Source organism: Aquila chrysaetos, chromosome 4 (genome assembly GCF_900496995.4).
Source record: "Aquila chrysaetos chrysaetos chromosome 4, bAquChr1.4, whole genome shotgun sequence".
Classification (NCBI taxonomy): domain Eukaryota; kingdom Metazoa; phylum Chordata; class Aves; order Accipitriformes; family Accipitridae; genus Aquila; species Aquila chrysaetos.
In genome coordinates, this window is record NC_044007.1 from 71,113,487 (window position 1) to 71,133,124 (window position 19,638).

Below are 19,638 nucleotides of genomic sequence, written 5' to 3' on the forward strand. Positions count from 1 at the left end.
GCAAGGTAAGAGATGTAGCTGAGCTAACATTTGGCTATACAGTGCGTTGTGCAGGAAAAGCGTCCTTAGGCCGTGTCTTTGTTGCTAACTGTAGAAAGCAAATGTTGCCCGGAACAAATAAGAGGGAGAGGAAGAAAAAGGGAGTAATTTACATGCGCTGGACTCACGTCTGGATGAGGGATGGCATACTGCCCCTGAATCGTGAACGCCTGAAAACAACAAGCACAGTTAAGACACGGGTCAGTCAGGACACAAGCAGCGTACCTGTTCTCATCAGAAATTCTCCTTCTGGCTCCCCAGACAAATGCCACCCACATCGCTTTCAACACTGAGTGAAGCTTAATTGTCTTGTGCTGCTTGATAACGCTCGGCACCGTACGGGAAGGTCTCTGTCGGGCTGCCCACGTACCCCTTGCAAGCAGGGTCCAGCCAAATGCCGCTGCCTGAGCTCTGACGACCTCGGTCCTCAGGACGTCCCTTTAGTCCAGCTCCGTCTGCCGGGAGCAGAGCTGGGGACACCGCAGGGGTCGAGGAAAATTAGGGGGGGGTGGCAATTCCCCTCCCCGCTGCCCCATCCGCCCAGTGCCACCGATGGGCACAGGGAGATGCTGCCGCCGAAGCAGCACGAGGGGCAGCGAGGACAGGGCAGAGCTGCCGGGGGGGGATGCCCGCCTGTCCTACAGGGCACGGGGCCAGCGCGCCAGCTTGGAGACGGGAGCGTGACGGAGATCCCCAGCGTCGTGGTCTTATCTTCCACAAGAAGCCAACTATCCCCCCTCCAAATCCAGCCTCTCCGCACCACAAGAGCCGTGCGAGGGGTATAGTTTCTGGCATCGCTTCTGGCAGCACTGGGGAGAGGTGGGGGAGGCAAAAAAAAAGGACGTGAGCAGGGAGGGATACGGTGGCGTGCCTGTTGTCTCTCCTGCTGGTTCCGTTCAACTCTCTGTAACGGCCTCCAAAGCAAAAACTACGCGAGTTTATAATTTTCTAGTATATCCTGTAGGGCTTTTCTGAAAGTAACAGCACGTCAGAAAAATTCTAATGTGCTTGCACTTAGACAGGCAGGAAAGCAGAAGGACAAATTATAACATATAAATATTTGTAGTGGGAGAATTATAAACAGGAACAGAGCTGATTAGCTTAGTTTGCAAAGCGCTTATTTGACAAAAGGCCTCTTAGAAAGTAATGAATCCTCTGCAAATGATAAAACAATTCATTTAATGGAGTTTGGATATTAAAACCTTTAATGCCTCAACTGCTTGATGCGCATTTCTGCAGCAGAATTTCCCTTCCGGAGAAGAAACATTTCATTTAGTTTTTAAATTAGTTATAAAGCAAGGCCACAATCCGGCAAACATTATGCACATGAGCAGTTTTCAGGCAGAATTGTGTGCCGCTGGGCTCGATGGGATGCTCATGAGCAAGCATACTCATGTACATCTACGGGGGATGGCCGTTATTGACGCTTTATAAATGACAAGAAAAGGTTCCAGTCCACCACAACAGGCGATCACTGCCATCAGTGGGTCTTAAGCAAGCACGTATTCAAGCAAGCAAAGCATTGTTTAAGTTTTTTACCCAATGGGGACAACTTTCAGGAGATGTTACGCTGCTTTGCTGACTGGGGGCTCTGTGCGTAGCCGAGCACTGGAGCAGCCTCAGGGACGTTATAGCTGGAAACGGCGCTGGGCAGGAGCTTAGGTCCCTGAGCAAACAGCGGGTTTGGAAACCACGCTTTGGTCTCTGAGCCTCTGTGCTGGGTCACAAGTGTCCCTTCTGATCTTGGCTTTACTTCAAACCCAGCTGAGAGAGTATCTTTTACATGGGTGCTTCCCAAGCAATGGTCCGCAAACCAGCAAGAAACCACTACAAAAAAATCACCAGCGAACCTAATAAAGTCAACCCTAATAAAGTCAATAAAGGAAACCTCATCACTCCGCTTCCTCATGCTTCCATGTATACATACGAGGAAGCAAACAAACTGGAGAAATAACAAAAATAATGAACATTCAGAGCTCAGACTAGCTTTTACCTGGTTGTCAATGAAAGCCATCAAAGCAGCATGGACAAGACGGGTCTTGAATTTTCTTTCCCAGTAAAAAAAAAAAAAGCTCTTCAGTTCTCAGGCTCCCAAAAGGTCATTTGATTGATTTAGGTTGAGAAAAAACTGTCTTTGACTGCTTTACCCTTTGACAGAGGAACTGTGCCCTTCTGTGGCCGAGACATGGCAAGTACAAGCCTGGCAGAGGCTACCGAGACATCTGTACTGTAAAGTTTCACTAAGGACATGAGCTACGGGTCTGCTTCCATCAAAGTCAAGTGCAACTTTCCTGCTGACGTACTGACATTAGTAAGAGCGGGAATGACTTGGTCTACAAATATTCCCCAATTTAAACCATAAAACTGCTACGAGACATAAAGCAAAGCTGTACCCTGTGAGTACCCATCTAAAGAGCAATGTAGCACAGTGTGTAGAAATTTCCAATTTGTTTCCATCAGGCAGGAGTGCTGGATTTTTTTTTTTTTTTTTTTTTTAACCACTGCATATGCTAAATGCTGGTAAGGGGCAGAACAGGGCAGGACAGTGTTCATCTTCCTTTTAGTTCTGTCATGCAATACGGTATCAAAGAAGCACAAGAGAATTAAAAGCAATACTTAAAGCAGAAGAACCCCAACTTGTCAAGGAAAACTAGAAATTTGATTTTGCTAGTGTTGCTTGATATGCAAGCATTAAACAAACCAAAACCTTTCAAGATAGCCATGATGTAATTTAGAATGGAAAAATAACTTCTGATAGCACAGCCAAAAGGTTGGATGGAATTAACACTGCTGATAAAATTTTGTTTTCAGTATTAATTTCCACTTATGAAACCTGGTTAATGTGTCTTTCCGTACTGACGCCCAAACACACCTTAAGCATTTTCTTACAAAGTCTGCTTAGTCAGAGCACACAGAAATTCAAAGCACACAGAAAGTGTCTGTCTCTTACACTCTTTCTCACATCAACAAAGTTGCGTTAGAAAAGTGAGAACAGTTTTTTAACTGATAAAACTGAAGATGACAAGAGCTATTAGACCTTAAAATAGGACACTTTCAATTATTTATACAAACTGCTCAGAGCACTCTAGCAAACAGTTTCAATACTTTTGAGTAATCACATACAAAGACAGTCACTGAAGGTCGTGGCAATTACAATACTGGTAACACGGGCTGCTGCATATATACACACTTATTTCTTGAAGGAAAGCACTGCAGTGTAAACTTATATAGGGAGTAAATTATTCTGACCTTTCAGTCACAGACCAATTTCTAGCAAATTATTTTAAATTTCAATTCAATTTTGGTCACTAAGGAAGCAGATTTCTTATTTTGAAGACAACTAAGAGGAGTAGGCTTGAACACCAGGAATTCCTCTAGGCCAGATTTAGTAGATCTATTTCCCCTTGAGTTGGACAGGGCTTGCAGCACCTCACTCCTCCACCATTGCACATACCTGGGCAGCTATACGATAGCACATATCGGCTATATGAGTCCCCCTGTGAGCCTCCTATGGTGTTTTTAGGGTACCTACCAGCTGCGTTCATTGGTGGCTCATCAGTTATTAAAACTGCGTTCCCCCTGCATGGATGATGGCAGAGCAAATTCCCGCCACGTCTCAGCGGCACGTTGCAGACCCATTTCAGAGCATTATCCAAAGAGAAGGAAGAGTCACGTTGCACGCGGGGTTTTAAAGGCAGATGAGAACCGTGGCTGATATAGCTTAAGATGAAGGGGGAATCGTCAAAGCTTCACTTTATAAAAAAAAGAAACAGGAACAACGCTGTTCTTGTTTTATCAATCAGGTTGTTGCACGCCACGGTTGGGAAGGTTTACACTTGCAGGTGTGCAGTTCCTGTAACCTCAGAACCCCATTGCTACTTGGTCCTGAGGGACTATAAGCAGCAGAAATTACGTGTGTGTAAATTTTTCCTGCAAAATACACTATTTGGTCCTAAAAAATACGAAAACTGTGAGAGAACAATTAAGCCTTTCATGAGCAGAGACATCCTGCTGTTCGATCACCTCTGAAAACTGACAAAACTGCTTATACTGCTAGCGGAGCTGCAAGTGTGAAAAATCCAATCCCTACAATAAGGAGTTTTGGCCCACTCGGGGAGCATCTGATTTGGACACCTCTCAATTCGCAGAAGGGCAAGCTTTTCTTAATTACATAAGTTAATTTTAAATGTAGGTAAACTACCAGTCATCACAATTTTGCATCAAGTTTGCAATGCAGTGTTCTCCTTTCCCGCAAACTGTAAGCACACACAGTAGACAAAGCACATCAATACTATACCAGGCAAAAAAGAGTAAAAGTTGAAAACTAACAGGCGCTGGCTGAGGTTGGGCCAAGACGGTGTGGTTTCCAGCTGAAGCCAAAATGGTGTCTGCTCTTACCTGGCCACCTGCAAAAATGATAGGTGCAGAGGCAGGTTTGGGACGGTAGGGGATGGTGGCACCTTTGGGTGGGGACTGCAGACAAAAACACAAAGCAATCAAAATGCAGAACGAAGCAGAGCTTGTATTAAAACAATCACCCCTTATATTCATCACCTCGGACAACAAGGCATGCAGCTAACCCAGCCCAGCCCACCCTGCCCTCCACCTCGTCAGCCCAAAAGCAAGCCGGAGGCCGGTTGCCTGGGCTTTGAGGAGGAGAGCCGAGGTCCCGCCTGCGCAGCCGAAACAGGCAGTGCTAGCGCTCGTGGCTCCATTACTGCCGTCGTCGGATGAAGCTGTGAAGCTTCGTTAAGCACGTCGGGAAACACGGGCACAATTTTGAAATTTGTCAATGTTTTGGAAGAGTCCGGCCCGTGCTCTCGCTTTGTTAACACGGAGCACATCGCCTGCTTATCGATCTTTCCTACGCTGCTACACATCAAGGTTTCTTGTTTTACCAACTCAATTAAGTCAGCTCTTCAATTGCAAATGACCAGCCTGATCCTGCCTTTCCTCTGACTGAGCTGGAAGGTTGGAGAAAAATCCTCCCGGCTTCAGCAGGAGCATAACCACGGCCTTTGTAATGCATGAAAAGGGATTTTGTTCCCTGTAGCCCAAGGCAAGGACCCAAAGGGAAAACCCATAACCAAGGCTAACTTTCTCCTCATAAATAAAGCAGGAGCATGTGTCTGTAAAAAAAGGCTTCAAGCTGTCTGTGCTACACCCGGCAGGATGGTGCCCTGATTTCAGTGCATTAACTACAACCAAAGAAGGTAACAACAATATCACTTCCATTAATTAATACCATATAAATACCTATTTCATGTCAACAAAAGTGTTTGTTGCCAAATTAAATATATGCTGCAAATAGAGCACATTCATTTTCTTGAACGTTTGAAGCAGCAAACTGTAGTTAAGCCAGTGTCGTCTTAGTGCTGCTTGCGACTTGCCTAGTGCTAAAATTAAGGACTTCTTCTGTCAAAGCTGGTTATTTCATAAGTGGCTCTACCTGCGGGAAAATAGGACCACGTCTCTCTGATTTTGAGAAGCAGCTTCTCTCATCTTCTTTAACAAATAACTATTTATTCCATGAATGTCACTTGGACAATAGACTACACTCCGTATTCACAAAGCTGATAACTACTGCCATCACGTACTCCATCTCTAACAAACTAAAATTATTTTTTAAATATTATCTTTCTGTTGTCTTGCATTTTATAAAGAAACTCCTTCCTCACAGCAGTCCAGCAAAAACTGAAGCAAAAGTCGCTTCTCCCCAGCAAAACACTGGGGATTTATGAGTTTTTATGCTTTTATTTGCGTTAGGCTGTATGACACTTTGATGCAAAGGCTGTATGTCATTTTGATGCATTGCATGCTTCTGAACAGCCAATAGTCGTAGTGCTGTCTCAAACGCTCCACTGTTTCTCCCCTCTTTAAGGAATAACAGAACAGTAGGGTGTCAGAGATCGTCATGAGACAGCCCTTGACTAGACCAAACCAAAACAAAAAAAAGTCACAGAAAATTTTTCAGCAGAAAACGTGATAAAAGCAGAGATGTTTCATGTTCCTTGTCAAAAATTATGGTTACTAGGTCAAAATATTTAATTTGCTGAAATTTTTTTTTTTTTTTTTTTTTCCCAAACTTCTGCTCAACTTAATCAGTTGAGAAATGTACTTGCACGAAATTATGGGCATTTTCAGCAAGGGTTAAAACGCCCAGATTTTTATATAAATTAATTTTGTATCATTTAATCTAAGAGCTAAAAAACCTCCATCAAAATGACACCTTCTGGCCTTATGCAACGACCTGACCCTAAGGAAGCAAAAAAAGTCCTGGTAAATCTAGATTACTCTAGTCAGAATTATTTCTATTTAAAACAAGACCTAGATGTTTTCTGCCCTATTCTGCATCAGAATAAAATACTTTTCTCTCAGAAGAGGCCGCAGCTCCACGCTGGACCTGGGTTGTCGTTTGACGGCGTCGTGACAGCCCTGGTCTTCGACTGCTAACGCCTGCCGCGAGAGGCTCTCAAACGCCAGGCAGGGCACGGTCTAAGAGAGTCCCCTGGAAATCCCCGACTCCAACGGTAGGCAGCACCCCCCGGGGCAACCGAAAACGAATAACGCGTTTGAGCGTCTCCCGCGTGAGAGGGGAGAGGCCAAGCTCCCGCTTACCTCCAGCATAACCACGCATATTTGTTTGACGCACTGGATGATGGCGTCGGGAGTGCCCGATATGGTCACGGCGCGCTCCGTGGAGTTCGGCAGCATATCGCCCGCGACCTGCACCTGGGCTCCTGTGGACTTGAGCGGAGACGAAGCAAAGAGAGCGTCAGTCGCCGTCGGGCAGGCGACGGCACCTCTCCGAAGCCGGCGATTCACTCGCGCGATGGAGGGGACGCGCCTCTCAACTTTTTGCCTTTTCTTTGCTAGACGCGGGGTAGAGCGCGTCTAGAAACTCGTGCCCAGACAGGGTAATTGGGGTCCGGCAGGACACGGATTTGCCCGTTCAAGCCAATTTGCAAACACTCCTACCCTAGGAAGATTAGTCCGCAGTAGCTGTTAATGAATCAAACTGTGACCTGAATTTCAGGACAAGTCTTTTAACCCTCTCAGAGACAGACAGTTGCGATGCTGACTAAAAACCGAAAGAGGTGAAGTGAAGTACTTTTCGATAATAAAAAAAAAAGAAAGGAAAAAAGTGCTGATAACTGAAGAAGGTCTGCTAATCAAATGAGCTGCAGATAAATGGCTCTTTAATCCACTGATGGTTGACTTGTGTCTCTGGATGAAATTTGGGGCTGCCTTATGCTCTGGAATATCTTAGGATGGTACAGAAGCACTTCTAAATTATAATTAGTGTTGATTAAATATATGCACATCATCAACTTTTAGCTCATTAATGAACCCAAGGAGGTAATGAGACAGTTTTGTTTTCTTTTTTTTTTTTTTTAATTTGATCTTGGCACTAATGTATCTTAGCTAACCAAAAAAAAAAACCACAAAGAAAGGAAAAAAACACTGAGCAAAACAATCCTTGGCATTATTTCACAAACATCCTGGAAGACCTTTTCAGTCAATAGAGAAAAACCCAGGCATTTCATATTAAGTTAGCACTTTCGCGTATTACAAACAAAATCTATTCCTGACTGTTATCGCAACGCAATATTTCGGGCTTTTTAAGAAAAGTATTTTCAGTAACCATTGACTTTGTGTCAGTCAGCAAGGAGTTAATTTGTTTTCCTGCTGGTTAGTTACAACACATGTTATTCTTCTTTCCAAAGACATTAAATTACTGATTGCATCTTCTGTTCACTAGTACTGTTTAAGGCCAGAATATCAGTTCCTTGCTCTATAATAGGCTTTGGAATTTCACCATAATTTGATCAATCAGTCATGCTTTTCTTTTCTTTTTTTTTTTTTTTTTTTTTTTTGTAATCTTATCTTGAAAACAGTACTGCAAGCCTACACGTTGTTCCTGGGTACATCACTGAATGCAAAAGACCATCCCTCATGCAATTGCTGCTCAGTGTCTTGTGTGATGATGAAATTAGACCACATCTCGGGCTGGATGCTCCTTTTTTTTCTGTTTGATTGTATTTGCTGTTTAACGTACGGTTCTGGGTATCTGTACATCTAGCACAAAATACTCTGCCAAACACTGCAGTCATTTATGCATTTGCTTCCAGTGCCAATCTTGTTTATTCTTTGACTTTGGTCATATATCAGCAACAAAAAAAATGAGTAACATTTTGCTCATTATCCTTATGCTTAAGAAAACGTGCAGTGTGACTTCTCACTGCATTAGCCTTATCAAAACAGCTATTTGGCCAAACACTATCCTTTTACTTTCTTGTACTAGACTAGTAGGCAATTGCTTCTGAAACTGTGCTCACCAGAAGAATCACTTCAGTCATTTAATGTACACATACCAACAGATCAATCTCACCTTTAAAAACCCATGATGTCCTAAAAGCACTCACTCAGTGCTCTGGATGAGGTCACCAATATTTAAAATAAAATCAAATCCAAAGTACCGACAGCTGTAAAACCTAGAGCTAAGCACTTACCAGCACACAGTTCACACTCACGCCTGCTCCTATTTTAATACAACTAAGAAATCAGCTGGATTCCTGCTGCCTGACAGCTCTCCTGGACACCTAAGAGATCTGGAGGACCAAGAGAAACAATGTCTCGTGGCCGAGGTCGCCTCTCACTTTTCTGGGATTAAACAAAAAAAGAGAGAGGGTTTCCTATGACCCTGGCATCTGCACAGAAATAATGCTTTCTTCCCCTCAGTGTCATCAAGCGACTCCTTTCTCCCACATCTCAAAAGCTGTTTTTTCAGTAACGACTACTGAGAGGCATAGCTCCCGGACTCTTTGATGAAAAATAAAGTAACAGCATTTCAACCAAAAAAAAAAAAATCTGATTTGTAATTGCCTTTTATTTGCAGGTCTCGGTAAGCAAAGAGACCCCCTTCAAATGGCAGGGCTCTGAATGGTTTTTCTGCGAGTTTACAGCAGACAACCTACGCATGTTTTCACGAACACGGCTTACAAAGCAAGAGGCGCATGGAGGAAGAACAGGTTGTTTGCTTGGCAACAAAAAAATCTGAGACAGCTTTGGCAGCTCTGTCAGCTAATAGAAGCGGTACATGCTGCTTTTACTTCCCTGTATGCACGGAGAGAAAAGACCCTTTCAGTAGCGGCCAAATCCTGAAATGTAAGATAAGCCTTCAGAGGGGTTTGTTAAAAAAACTCCTGGGACAATCACATTGGAATTGAAATGAAATAATTTGGAAGAACTTGAAAGTCGAAAGCATGAGACCCTTAACTGTCCTCTACCATCACCTTTCCTTCCAAGGCTACCATAAGCTAACATTTCCTAGCAAATGCTGGATATAAAATTTTGATCAAAGGATTTCCCACTCGTTTTTGACATTTGATCAAATTTTCCTTCATAGAAAAAATATCCATTAACTTTTTTTTCACATTTGAAATGAAACGTAAAAGCTCACTGAAACCTACTGTCTCAAATCTACATTTTAGATAAAAAAAGGAGGTTTCACTTTGGTAAAGCCTGTCAAAAGCTTCTGTTTTGACATAGTCAAATGAAGAAAATTGATCAGCATGTTATCTTGATATTCAACACCTCATCCCATGTTGGAATGAATACAAATTTAGAAGGAGTACTGTCACTTTCTCCGGAATAAAAATCCATTTTTCCCAAAATGTCCTATTCAGATTTTCTCTACATAACCGAGCATGTACCTAATTTTCTTCTTTGACTGATTACAAACATTGGATCCCTGGCTTGGCATGTGCTATGTCATTACAGTCATGCATGGAAGAATTAAAACTGGCACTGTATGATAATTTTTGCATTTTCTGGTTAAAGGAAAATGAGGCTGATAGCACAGCACATTGAATGAATAACTTTAGCTAAAGTCTGGATTAAAAAAAAGTCAATATGGGTTTGGAATACATGAAATCGGGTCACCTGCGGCACGGTGAGATTAGGGAGAAACAGGAGAGGAATATGAAAATAAATTTTTTCTAAAAAGTAGATCAAGCTTTTGATCTACTAACCTGGACTCCCCAGTGCTACTTGGGTCTTTTTTCTCTGGCCGCGAGGGCGGCAGCTAATTTGGAAGTGGCTGCAACGCTCCAACCGGGGATCAGCTGAGTATCGCTGAGGAGGGGACGAGCCATTTCTGTCGCCGAACCGTTGCTTTGCTAAATTGTGCCTCGGAGACTAACGCGGTGTAAAGCTGTTTCTTTATTTCACGCACGGTCTTTAGCTTCGAGGAAGGTAGAAGGGTACAGTCGTGCTGAACCCCGGCTTCCCCCAGAGCAAGACTTTTCCAGGCTTTTCACTCAGCACATGCTCACGTTCGGGTGAGGAGCAAAGCGCAGCGGTGGGACACCGACCTAGCCAGCGTTCCCAGCAGACACCCCGAGACTTACCTCCCTGATTTCTTTGATTTTGGAACCTCCTTTTCCTATAAGGGATCCACACTGACTTGCCGGGACGACGAGCCGCAGCGTTACAGGCGGTTTGCTTGTCACCGTGCTGTTTGTCATCGAAGCGTTTATGTCCTGTAATCACAACGTCAGGGAGAATTAGCGGGGGATTTGGCATTCCTGCTAAGCACCGAAGGGCTCGGAGCAAATGCCCAGGTCTCTTCGTGGAGACCCGGGGAGCGTGCAACCAGTTGTGGTTTGTTTCTATTGCAGGTAAAGCCGCCGGCTCTGCCGGCGATACGCCATAAGCACCAACCGCGCAAGCAGCTTGTGCCGGAGGAATTTTTTTGCTCTCTGGTGTTGCAGGTCCGCACGGCGGGAGCAGAGGCCGGTCTCTGAGGCAAGGTTAGGAGGAGGTGGTATCTGTCATTAGACCAGCCGAAGCAGGTGGAAAAGGCAAAGAGGCTTTTGAGTTCACAGGCCCCCAGATCCCGATTTGGTCTGTTTTCCAGCATCTCAATTAGAACGCTTCTACTAAACGATATGTCTTTACATTTCACGCAATTTCTTGTCAGGTTTGATACAAAGGAAAGAGGTTGAAAGAGGGAATGACAAAGAATCTGTCTAATAATCTGAAGCAGAGAAAATCAGATTATTTTGATAAATATTTTGCCGCCCCCCCAGGTTTAATTTCTCTTTTGCTGCAGATCCGTAAGTATTTGTAGTGTTACATAACTTCCAAAATCTTTTCCATCACAGCTATGTAACCCGAGTACAAAGAGCTCAGCAGAACAACAATTACCTGTATCCAGGTAATGTAACCTGTATCCGTGTATCTCATTATCCAATGAGACTACACTGCAGATTTTCATGAGCATTTCAATATACTACTTATCGCAAGGTTTACGTTGTTTTAAATATATTTTGCTAGTTCAAAACCTTCTAGCCGAGACAAAACAATCCCTCTAATATCTTCATCACAAAGGAGAAGATAAAGCTTATTTTCCCACTGATGGATGGGATGCTGTTGAGAGCACTTAGGATCACAAAAAAAAGCCACAAGCTGCAGAGCACTTGTGCAACAACTCATGTGAATCTCGATGTCGTTTGCTAACACTAGCTGTGAGCTGAAAAGACCACCTCGTCCATCTGTGAGGTGGCATGGCACAGCTTTCACATCCTTCACAGAAACGCTACCCAAAAGATTAGGACAGGATGACAGAAAACATGTATTTCATTTTCATTTAACTCATTTACGATGCAATAAGAGTTCCAGCAGACAGAACTGATGTTTCCCTACATTCTCGCTTATCAAGATTACCACTTGGGGGGGGGCAGGGGGGGGGAAGTGCCTATACTGTGTGATCAGGACGTCAAATTAAAAAAAAAAAAAAAAAAAGTACTTTAAACAACTCTGCACGCCTTGTTGAACCGGTGCGGGAGCTCAGTGACACCAGCACTGACACCTGCAGTAGCTCTGCATTTGTGATGGCAGCATTCTTCCGTCCAAGAAATGGCTCAGTGTGACCTTGCTTAGCTTAAAAGAGAAGAAAAAAAATCTTGAACAGAATGAGGCATTGCTGCGTGCCACAAGAGAGCTATCAAATCATTCCTCTGCCAGCCAGTAACTCACATTTTGTTTAGTGCCCGTGTCAGTGAGAGATTGCAACCCAAAACAAAGCGAGAGGGATAACAGAATTTTGCAGCACCCACGTATCTGAAATAAAGTGCAAGTCATGACAATTTTTCAGCTGGAAGATGCCATCTCACTATATCACGTTTGCGTCAGGTGGAGGCACACGATCATCCAGATGTAGGTAAATAACCCTCTTCAGCCACCCAGCACGACCCTGATAATGTCTCCCACTTCCATATGACGTGGCCTGGCCTCAAAAGCCTTCGCTGCGCTTACTGCCTTCAGAAGCACTTCACAAAAATTGGAAGCCGTTAGTCTCTTCATTTTCTCCTCATCATTTAAAAAGAACAAAATCTAAACACGCAGGCTCAGCAGCGTGGAGTGCACGAAGGAGTTAGTCCAGCTTAAAAACACAACAAAAAAGAAATGAGCAGAAAAAAATCCCCTCCAGACCTGCAGGCTCCCAAGTAGGGCTGTCTGGAGACTTTCTCACGGAACAGTTGTCTTTAGCAGCAGGAGTTAGCATTTGTCAAAAAAGCACCATCTCAATTGCTTTTATCACCTTGCCTTTCTCTTCTCCTTATTCCTAGGGCTGAGCAATTTCTTTGTAAATGTTTGCAAATAAACAAGGGTTCCACCAAACTTTTTCTTATTTATTTGGAGAAGGTTTGACCACTGAGCTCTGCCTGCTGGTTTTTCGAGCACTTAACTACCATGTGCTTCCAGTAGCTTATGCATATTTATGCCCAATACCAGAGCTGCCCGATTCACCAGTGAACTTAGAGTTGCATTTCTTGGGTCTCAGCCTCCAGTCTGGAGATCACTGCTCTAAAATGTCCTCTCTTGCAACTCCAGTGGTCTGCCTGGGTTAGTGCCATTTTTTAACAAGTCTCTTTTTCCTCTGCAGTAAATACTCCAGTTATTTATGTAATTACCTACCTAGCTTGTAAATTCATCATCAGGCTGCTAGAAAATCAACTTTTATTAGGAAGGCTGTCAAAGCAGAGTGATATAAGGCTGCAGAGCAACCACACAGAGAACACTCCTCCAGATCCTTCTTTTTTATTATCTGACGCATTTTGAGCTTTTTGCTAACTTTAGAAAAGCATTGAGGGCTCCCATGTCTTCCTAGCCCTGCTTATCCCCAGCTATACAGCTGTAGGGTTGAAATTAAGGGTTCAAGGACTTCATGCCAAAATGCTTCACGTGGGCATGCATAACAAATACCAAAAAAATCCCTCAAACTATCAGTCTCACACATGCATCTTTTTCGTTCTGTTTGAAGGTAGGTGCGATAACCAGAGCTGGGTCAGGCGCTGTCTGCTCTGGGATTTTCAATTTTTTAAATGGCTGAAGAAATCTCCAACAAAAAAAAATATGCATGAAAAATAACATTTGGTACCTAGCTCGTTTGTAATTTCTGAAACAGTACTTTATGTTGCTTCCAAAGTGTTACAGTTACCTCATTTTATTGACAGGAGTAATTATAGGAAACCTAACTGATTATATGAGACATTTTTCTTTACCGCCGTTCCTTTAAATATACCAGAAGCCAATTATATTAAAACTAAATACAGATATTTCAGAATATAACCGGAGTCCCTTATCTGCAGGGAGTGCCAATACCCCTTTAGAAATATCCACATGAAGAGTCCAGACTGCCCTCTAAAATCTACAAGGGTAAATACGCATAAAATCCAGTCAGATGCCTGAATTTCAGATTTCTTTCCCTATTGCTACCTACACCACTTTCAAAGACAACGTGGTGTTGGGTGGTGGGGTGGGGATCTGATATGTGCAGTGTTCGATGTTTTTATGAGAAACGCAAGGTTATTTCCCCTGGGTATTCATTCTGGTGGGAACTGGAAGGGATTATCTCTGTTAATGATTCCCTTAGCATTTTTCAGGATAAGGCCTTAAGCAGAGCATGTTTTTCATGTAAAGAGCAGAGAGACTGCTCTCTCCAGGTATCCGTGGATTGGAGGGTATGGTACCATACATGAAGCTGCTTCTTAAGCTAGAAGAAACAGGGATTGGTACAAGTTGGGTAGGAGATACAGCTGAGGAGGAGGTGACAACAGGTGGTCTTAAAATTGGGCTGCAGAGAATTACTTGTGTGGTCCTGCAGGATTCAACCTCAAAATCATTATTATCTCATTAAAAACTGGTAAGGAAGAAAAATTAGCGTTCTTTTAAAATATACCATGCCACAAAACCAGAGGACTTTATCAACATGTTGAAAGATTGGAATATTACAACGGAAGATCTGAAAACCCATGAAGGATTGGAGAAATATAAACGGGATTAACATTTGCAGTATAAAAAAAAAGGGTCATTTGTCTGGGGGCTGACAGGAAGGTTCTCACTGCAAACATCTGCGCGGGAGCTGGGGATGCCCGCCAGGCACAGCATGCTTGTGTGCAAAGCATGACACTAGAAGGAGGTGAGGCATTTCCAGCAGCAATAGGGATACTATAGCAGGATAGCCAGGAGAAAGGACCGTCAGCGCCATTAAATAAGCCCCGTGGAACTTCATTTGCAACCCGTCCACAATCAACACATGCGTTTAATACAAACTGTAACTGGGAAAATGTAGAAAGGGACTGCTAGAGTCAGGACAGGGGTGGGAAATACGTCTTCTGAAAGACTGAGCTTGGCTCACTTACTCTGGCAAAAGCAAGGGTGTGAGGGGATAAAACTGTTTTCTAAAGATAGGTCTAAGAGGGGAATCGTCAGGGATGAAAAGGCAAGAATTACTTAAACTAATGGCCAGTGCTGGCACAGAAGCAAAGCTGCATAAACTGTTCATGGATAAATTCAGGTGAGGAGTGAAAAAAAAAGGTGTCTAATTATCAGAGAACTGAGATTGTGGATCTAATATCAGGAAACAGAAAAAAATCTAACTAGTTTTTGATCATGCTGTGAAGATGCAAGTTGCAAGACATACTGCTTATGCTAGAAGACAACTGCATCTGATGACCCACAAGCTCTTTTCTAGTCCTGTTGCTCTAAACGTGAAGAATCACCATGGGTAAAGGCACACGCTGACATTTCCCATCAATTCCAGCATCTCCCAGTGCTATGGGGAGAGGTGGAGACTAACCTCACTGACTTGGAGAAATAAATACTTTTTAAGAAAGGGATTCACATCCCTCTAGTTCAGTCACGGATGGAGAGACACAGCCCCTGTCTCCTGCTGCAGGTGATCCAGTCCACCTGAAGGCTCTTCCTTTGGGAGAAGGTGAATTGCCTTCTGCCGGGGCCTCTGTCTCTCCAGAGAGGACAGGAGAGATGCCTGGACTAGGTGTGTGATTTTCAAAAGTAGAGGGAGTTAAATCCTCTCCTGAGTGACCAGGGTTCGTGTTCTGTAGTCTGCTGTCTTTTCTGTGAGGTTTCCCATTAAAGTGGTGACCATATCTGATTGTAGTTGGTCCAAGAAACTTGAGGAGATCCTGGCACTTTAGGTGCATATCTGCACAGAAGAGTTATTTTACAGTAAGTTGAGCTCTTGTCTCACTTTTAGTGCCTTTATTTTAATTAATTTTAAAAGCCAAGTTTTAAATATGGTAATTGGTAATCATATAGTTTGTTTTTAAAATAAAAATTTTCTAGTTGAGTTATATATTCATTTTGACATATATAAAATTTACATCAATACCAAATGGAATCATATAAAAACAGAGCTAAAAGTTAGGCAATTATTCTTTTCAAATCAAACCCACAATGGGACCAGAAATTTTCCAAGACATTTTTCCTACCATTAGTGCACATTACTAGAAGCAATTGCTTTTCCCTGAAGCCTCCAAAAAGCAAAAGAAATGATCAAACAGCTTGTAAATCGACCCATTATTTTTCTTCAGCGTTACTGCCAAAAGCATTTATAAAAATACCACCATTTTCATTGCTATTAAATAGAACATTAAACAAATCATATTTAACATTAAAGCAAACATGAGAAAATTCAAACAGTGTTTGTATTTCAACTTGAAGAGAGAAAAAAAACGTATTTTATTTGCTTACCTCTTCAAATTTTAGTGCAATCATAGAAAAAGCTTTAAAAATTGCATCTGTTGGGCCTGTTATTGTCACAATTCTCTCTGGACAGGAGCCTTCTGAAATATTGATTCGAGCACCACTCTGTCAAAAAGAACAAACATTTTTCAAATTCATACTTCCCAGGGAGGAACCTAAGTAGAATTAGGGATATAGTTTGGGAAGGAATATCTTGAAGCATCTAATTCCCTCTCCTACAACTGCAGCCCCAACATTGTATAATTTCAGCGTAAACTGATCTCACTCCAAAAATTCATCTAACTGCAGGAAGCCAGATTCTGCCTGGGTAAATACTTATACAGCCTTCATCGCAGCGTGCAAATAGTGCCTCTGTAACTCAAAGTTGCAAATAATTCCATAATCAAGTCTTTACCCTTCCCTCTTGCAGGGTTAACCTTAAATAGGACTGGAGCTGCAGAATTTCAGACGAGGTTGTTGTCTCCAGGGAGCACCAGCATCTCCCAGGAAAGACGCAGATTTGTGGTTTGCAGACCCAAAGGCAGGACTCGATCTGTCTATCTGGGGTATTGCTTTGCGCTGTGGAGAAGGTTCCTTATAGACACGTCTCGTGTAAAGGCGGTCAATTAATAGGCACTGAACGACCCTTTAAAGGAGTAGCGGTAGGACAGGCAACAGTAACGGTGTTATCTCCTTAAGGCAAGCAGCCTGTTGGAAGGAGTTAGAAAACCGTACGTCTTGGAGACGAGCCAGGGTGGCTCTCAGGTATACTTAGTCCCCTTTATGCCACTGTGGCAGTGCAGAGAAAACCCCTAAACTAGATGTAAATATATTTAAGAGGATCTTGGTGTAGATAATGATCAAAGCCAGTTCAGGTAAGACCCACCCTATGCTTTCCCTGAGGTTTCGGGCATGGAAATGAGTTAATGCAGTCTAACAAGTCAGTGGAGCCTCAACTCATCCACAGGCACTGACCTTCTCGAGGATCTGGGCCTATAGAAAACGTGAGATAATCTGGGTTAATCTGGCCCTTTGCCTTCGGGGTTACCACCAATCGGCTAATGTGCTGTGTGGCCGAGCCCTTGTTCACGTGCTGCTCGACAGCAAGATATCTTATTTCCCTGTATAACGGCAACCAAACACGACAACATGTGTTTGTCCCACGGCCCGTCCCACGGCCACCTTGGCGCAAAGCACAGCTCTTCCTTTGAAACCGGAGCCGTGGGAGCTCGTCGGGAAGATCGCTCCACCGTGGATCGGCGGCAGCCAGAATTCACAGATGTTACTCCTCCAAGAGATGACCGGTCAAAGCAGAGCTACGGCAATTAAAATGTTATGTGGCGGCCTCCGTATTTGCGTAGGAGGTTAACAACTGCAGGGCACAGAACCGAGGGTTTTCTGCTTTTCTTTAGGCCAAAAGTTGTCTCTGATATTTCTCCAATGACAGAGCAAGACAGAGTTGCATTTCATTCCATAAAGATGGCATGCACCTTGCCACATCTGTCAGGAAAGTCAAAATAAAGTTGCGTTTTGCTTATAAAGAAGTACTGAAGAAGGTAGTCACTTAGAGGAGGACCAAGTTGTCATTGTGTGGAAACACAGCCTCTTAGTCCTGTGCTATTATAAAGATACATATAATTCCTTTCTTTTAAAAAAAACCAATTAAACAAATAAAGTCTCTTGTGACCACATGTACACGACAGTAGGTTTTCGGGAGTGGAAGAAGAACATTTGATATTTATCTTGAAAAACTAACCAGGGATGATAACTCTTCTCTAAGATGTTTAACTCAGAAGTCAGGAGTGCTCTCCAACGATGGCTTCCCTTTTGTTCATGCAATTTATATCCAAAGATATCTGCCCATGATCATAATTAATAATTAAACTAAGATGTGTTTAATCGACTGGCAGGATCACCTAGTATATTAGAAACATTTTTTTCTTGTATTTTTTTTTTAAGTCTTAGCAAATTTACTTATGTGTGAAAACATGGGTGAAAACTCTTATCATCAGAAAAGGAGCTCTGAACTCAGTCAGCCTGACAATGAACTCCTTGTTGTGTATATTTAACGAGAGATCTCAGGAATTTTCTTTACTGCAAATGCTTAGAGATTTCCCTGCCACAGTCTTTCTATCAGTGTATAAAACAACAAAGCAGCTGACATCGTAACGTACTGCAGATTTACCACAACCAAACTGACTTTTCTGGAGGCATTCCCTATACACTTTGCACTCCTAAAGTTTTAAACAGTAGGATTTGTCTTTTGACTTATGCTTTTAGCACTTGCTTCAAAGAAGGAAAATTATATGCATCTCCAGGTAAGATGTGCTGCCTTGGAGGACAAGTGTGGGTCTGTAAGCCTCACCTGGGCACAATCCTCTGAAGACCGTGCAGATTGCTCTGCGGCAGGGAAAGCAGCCCGCGGACACTGGGGAGACTGAGGTTTATGCAGCGCCCTGTTTTAGTTAGCTATTTTGTGTTTACAACCTTTTCAAAGGATGCGAGTGGTGGGCGCGCAGCTCTACCCTGTCCACGTCCTACTCACAGCTGCAAAACGATGAAAAGTTAAGGCTTTGCCAAGACATGGAAGAGGGATAGTTTTTGACTTATGCAAGTCTGGCTCCAGCTCTGATGAAGCTTGCGTGTACCCTCAAACTTTACGCAGCATCAGTCCAATGCTTGGTTTCAGATTTTGGAAACTCTACCAGAGGCCAAACCGCGTGCAGGACCGGTGTTGGTATGCTAAAGAAAGATACAGTGATTTTGATGCACAGAATCATGCTGGCTAGGCTGTTCCTGAGATAAGACAGCAGCAGGCATATTGCTGTGGGAATGAAAGGCTCCAGACTGCTGTGGCGATAAGGAGGTTACATTAACAATAATGTTTAATTTAGGCCAGAGCATTAATATACCGCCACTTGCACAGAATGGTGATGTTAAATTAACTGCCCACTTGATGGCAGTGTCGGTCTGCAAACGCTCAATTTCCCTGCTCTCTGAGCTGGAAAAGAAAGGCAAGTAAAGACATCAAGGCTTGTCTTACCTCCTCCCTCATCTTCTTAACTGTCTCACCTTTCTGTTAAAGAAACAGGAAAAAAAAGTTAGCCTGGGCTGATGAAGCGAACCGATATACAATATTTTGACGTGAAAATAAAGAGAGAAAGTAATTTCCTGACCTTTCCGATAATGCTTCCGACCTCCTGCAACAGAAAAAGAAGACACAATGAATGATACGATTCACTACAGAAGAGCATTTGCTCTGCTCCTAACCTGTTTCACTATCACTTATTTCAAACCTGCAATGTGAAGCATAGCCCCCTTCCGTTGTTGCTGTATACAAATATGCCACGTTAGATACTAAGGGGCGGACTAAAAATGCGGCTTTGCAGCTTGGTGATTGTGAAAGAAAAATACCCTTAACGGAAACTGATCTTGTGGTTGCAGATCAATCTTGCTACTATAAACACAGATCAACCCCTATCAGGGAATGAAAAGTTCAAAAATAATATAACTGCACAACCTGCTAAAGAAAACAGGATACAA

The 19,638-nt window shown here is 43.1% G+C and overlaps 1 protein-coding gene across 16 annotated transcripts in view; it reads right to left on the reverse strand.

Annotated features, from left to right (window-relative positions):
• Positions 1–19,638, reverse strand: part of LOC115340598 (poly(rC)-binding protein 3-like) — a 149,835-nt gene that overhangs the window by 31,889 nt on the left and 98,308 nt on the right. For 9 of the 16 annotated variants that reach the window (XM_030012441.2, XM_030012442.1, XM_030012432.1 and 6 more), the window contains 7 exons: positions 19,272–19,295; positions 19,139–19,171; positions 16,105–16,221; positions 10,452–10,583; positions 6,658–6,786; positions 4,369–4,512; positions 153–209 (listed from right to left, as the gene is read on the reverse strand). In XM_030012441.2, the coding sequence (XP_029868301.1) occupies positions 153–209; positions 4,369–4,512; positions 6,658–6,786; positions 10,452–10,583; positions 16,105–16,221; positions 19,139–19,171; positions 19,272–19,295 (636 nt within the window). The remainder of the gene's footprint in view (positions 1–152; positions 210–4,368; positions 4,513–6,657; positions 6,787–10,451; positions 10,584–16,104; positions 16,222–19,138; positions 19,172–19,271; positions 19,296–19,638) is intronic. The other 7 variants (XM_030012443.1, XM_030012436.1, XM_030012440.1 and 4 more) reach the window with 3 other exon arrangements.